At 26.8% G+C, this 4,508-nt stretch overlaps 1 protein-coding gene across 1 annotated transcript; it reads left to right on the forward strand.

Annotated features, from left to right (window-relative positions):
- Positions 1-222: 222 nt before the first annotated feature.
- On the forward strand, positions 223-4,017 carry LOC113553611 (Werner syndrome ATP-dependent helicase homolog). Its single transcript, XM_026957016.1, has 15 exons — positions 223-313; positions 375-489; positions 564-707; positions 922-1,157; positions 1,233-1,340; positions 1,421-1,611; positions 1,696-1,833; positions 2,016-2,349; positions 2,420-2,637; positions 2,720-2,846; positions 2,917-2,991; positions 3,053-3,188; positions 3,247-3,388; positions 3,461-3,584; positions 3,659-4,017. Exons 2-15 carry the CDS (start codon positions 382-384, stop codon positions 3,933-3,935), a joined length of 2,358 nt encoding a protein of 785 aa, XP_026812817.1. The 5' UTR covers positions 223-313; positions 375-381; the 3' UTR covers positions 3,936-4,017.
- The last annotated feature ends 491 nt before the right edge of the window (positions 4,018-4,508 follow it).

Genomic DNA, 4,508 nt, shown 5'->3' on the forward strand with positions numbered 1-4,508 from the left:
AGTAAATAGTTTAATTATCTATAGTCGTGTTCTATAGTAAGGCACTATAGATATAGTACAAATAGTACAATGTACAAACTACAAATATTATAGTATATCCGATGCTCTATAATATATACATTTTATACTTCTAGTCTATATATTTATATATATATCAGCTGTTATTTCAAAAATTTTTTATCAGTAATAGTGATAAGAAGTTTGAACAATAAACAGTTCAAATTCAAATCAAAAACAAACCATAGTCAATTTCAGTCGTCTTCCGTAATCAAAGAATACCCCAATCGTATATTATTCCTTATTTTCTCTACCCGTAAAGCCATAAATAATTGTGTATAGTAAATAATTTAATAACTCTTATTCATTCTTTCAAGATTTAATATGTCTTCAGCTGAACCTAGTCCGCAGCACATATCTGCACTTAGGAAATATTTTGGACATTCTACATTTCGGTCCATGCAATGGGAGATCATATACTCAGTTTTAGAAGTAAAATACCTAGTCTTACTGTCCTGTTTTCTCTTCATTTGTAGGTATATATAATATGTGTATTATTTTTTCAGCAAAAAAGAGATGCATGTGTAGTTATGTCCACTGGTTATGGAAAAAGTCTTTGCTACCAGTATCCAGCAGTTTATAGCAAAGGCTTAACCATAGTTGTTTCCCCATTAATATCGTTAATGAAGGATCAAGTGCTTTCCCTTGAGGTTTGAATTTAATTTGTTTAATATATATATTTATATTTTTTTATCTAGGTATCTATATACTATTTTCCATGGATTAAATACTTACCATATCATAATTAAAAATTAACAAAAATATCATAATGCTAATAAAATAAAATAAAATAAATGTCAATGACAACTAGGTATTTTAGACAGTTATTAGTTTATTCACTATTGATTTTTAAATGTTTTCTAGATGGCCAATATAAAAGCATGTCTCCTAGGTTCGGCGCAAACATCTAAGGCTGATGCATTGAATAGTCTTTTTTCTGGAGATGTTAGAGTGTTATATATAACTCCAGAATGGATAGCCACTGATTCAGCAAAACAAACTTTACAAGACTTACAAACAAAAATCAAAATAGTCGCTGTGGCTATTGATGAAGCACATTGTGTCAGTCAATGGGGTTTTGATTTCAGATCTTCTTATAGGTCAGTAAAAATATAAATTTTCTAACATTCTACTATTTTATTAATCTATATAACATAAACATCTATTTATATCAGAAATTTAGGGAAATTACGCAAGATACTACCCAATGTCCCAATCATGGCACTAACAGCCACTGCTACACCAATTGTACGCAAAGACATTTGCAACTCATTGAATCTCATGTATGATTGACCATAATTAAATTTGTAAATCTATATGATTTGAATTAAATCAATCTTGATTAATTAATGTTTATTTTTAGAAATCCAAAATATGTATGTACAGGATTTGATAGAAAAAATTTATATTTTGAGGTATCTAAAAAAACAAATATATTTTTTGACTTGAATAAATTCATGAAAAAAGATGGGTTGAAAATGTTTTTTGAAGGAGCCACAATTATCTACTGTCCTACAAAAAAACAGACTGAAGCTGTTGCACAAGAATTAAAATGTAAATAGTACTTCACTACTTCCCATAGATTATGTTGCTTAATCTATTTTCTATCTATATTGCAATATTATAATTTTATTCCAGCTAATAGAATAGAATGTGAAGTTTATCATGCAGACATTCCATTGAACAAAAGAAACGCTGTTCACGAAAATTTTGTTAAAGATAAATTGCAAATTGTTGTAGCTACAGTGGCTTTTGGAATGGGAATCGATAAGCCAGGTAATTTTTTTATTTATTTTATCTATTTTAAAATTCAATACACTATAAATTATCTGAAAATAAAAAAAAAAAAACATTTCTTTTTTTCTACTGAAAGTATTATGTAAATAATTTGTCTAATACATTTGAGGAGTTAATATTTATTAGCTTTATTGAATATTTGTTGATTTCTTTTTTGATAGATGTAAGACGTGTTATTCACTACGGAGCACCTAAAGATATTGAATCATACTATCAAGAAGTTGGTCGAGCAGGGCGAGATGGTTTGCCAGCTATTTGTCATGTATTCTACAATGAGGCTGACATTGTGCTCAATAGGCATATAATGCTTTCAAACCTCACAAATGATACATACCGCTCACATAAAGAAAAAATGGCTAAGGTCATCGAACAATACTTGGAGACTAGATTATGCAGACGTCAATTATTATTATCCTATTTCGAGGATGTCTCTTCATCTACTAAATCTGATACTGCCATCATTAAAGAAAACTGCTGTGATAATTGTACAAATAAGTACGGCTTTTTATTTTCAGAACAAAACATTTTATATTAATTCAAATCTATTATTTTTTTGAAAATTCAGCAAAAAGACTGACAAATTACAACCTGATAATAATGTAGATTTAACTGAAGATATACAATTATTGTTAAAATCTGCACAAGCACTAGGTGGCTATTTTGGACTGGTGGCAATAGTAAATTTCATTTGTGGTAAAAAAAATGATAAATTATCTAAATATACAGTCCATCAATTGTATGGAAAAGGGAATTATAACACAGAAACTTTTTGGAAAGCACTAGGTAACTAAATTACTTTTACAATAATGTGCAACAACTTATTAGAATTGTTTATCAAGTATGTTACTATTTTATGATCATACAGGTAAATTGTGTTTGAGAGAAAGTTTACTGCAACAAAACCCTTGTACTTCGTTCAAGGAAGGCAACAAATTTTCTTTTCCAATCAGTACTGTTGCAGTTTCAGACAAAGGATATGAATTCATAAAATTGTAAAATTAAAATCTAGTAAATTAATTATAGCTTATTAATAAAAATGTTCATTTACTGTTTTGATTATAGTGGAAAGAAATCAGGTATTCTAATAGACCCTTCTTTGGATGTTTTAAAAATGTTTAAATCTAAATCAGCAATTAAGTAATACAGTTCATAAACTAATATAAATTATAACATACCTAATTATATTTATTTGTTTAAGATTAAATGGTGTTTGTACGGTTAGTGGTACCTTAGATATAAAACTGAAGTATCTGCACGAAGAAAAAGTATCTCAATGTATACCAAATACACAGAATTATAGGCCCCAACAAGTGACCGAGAATACAGAGTTAGAAGTAAATATTTAAATTAATGTTGAAAGTAACAAAATGTTTATTATTTAATATTTTGTAGAACACACTTTACTCAACATTGGTTATGTATAGAACCACATTGGCTCAACAATCGGACTGTATGCCTTATATGATTGCAAGTAATAAATTATTAATTGATGTGGCAAAATTAAAACCTAAACATGTATCTGAATTAAAAAATGGTAAAAAATTATAAACTAATCATCTTTAAATGTTAATTTTTATCTTACTAATCAATTTATTTTTGGCTAAAGTTGAAGGGTTTACTGAAGCCAAAATTGATCGTTTTGGTCAAGCAATAGTAGATAAGGTGAAAGAAGTTTGTAATAAATATCCGACTGAATCAAAGACTGAGAGTGTAAATCAGAGCAAAACTAAGTAAATATACTATAAAGTTTATGAATGTTATTTACTTATGTTACTTTTTGTCTATTGCATTCCATTTTTTCTAGTAACTCAAATTCTAGTGTGTGTGACGATTTTTGGGATGAATGTGATGATTCCATCTTCAGTGAAATATGTGATACAGATGAAATACAAAATTTTAGTGTTGATAGAAATATAGAAATTAATGAAGTTCATAGTAATTTAATTTTAAAAAGTGATGAAAACCCAACTAAAAGAAAATATTGTGCTACTGAATCAAATGAATCATGTGAAGAAAGAATAACAGAACGCAACAAAACTATGATTAAAAAATTAAAAAATAACTCTCTATTTAGATTTTAAAATATTGACATTTAAAGCATAATTATTAATTAGGTAATTGTAATATATTTTTCATACCCAAACTGTAAGTATTTATTGTGTTTATAAGGCAGCATTTATTAATTATTATGTAATATTTATTTTGTTTTACTAAATTCCATTTTGATTATTTAAATTATGTATCTATCTATTTATTATACTATTACGGTTTATTTATATTAAAATATATTTTTTTATAAATAATATAATTATTCATATTGTCAAAGTATCAAAGACTAGTAGTATTATACTGTACAGACTTTCCAATGAGTTCAAGAATCGCATCCAAAGAAATAAGAATCATATATCAACATTCAACAATTAAAATAGTGTTATGGTAGATTTAGGGTATTTTGATTCTTATGAATATTGTGATCACTGATAATATTTCTTAATAATAAAATTTCTTATCCCATTTTACTGTATATAAATGTACATTTCATACTCATTCAACGTTTTCTAAGTAAATTTGATTTATTAATTTTCGTTGTTATGCCTTAGTTTAATTATACTCTTTTTGGTGGTAAAATATTATTTTAGATTTTATAGTTATCC

This window comes from Rhopalosiphum maidis, chromosome 2 (assembly GCF_003676215.2).
Source record: "Rhopalosiphum maidis isolate BTI-1 chromosome 2, ASM367621v3, whole genome shotgun sequence".
Classification (NCBI taxonomy): Eukaryota; Metazoa; Arthropoda; class Insecta; order Hemiptera; family Aphididae; genus Rhopalosiphum; species Rhopalosiphum maidis.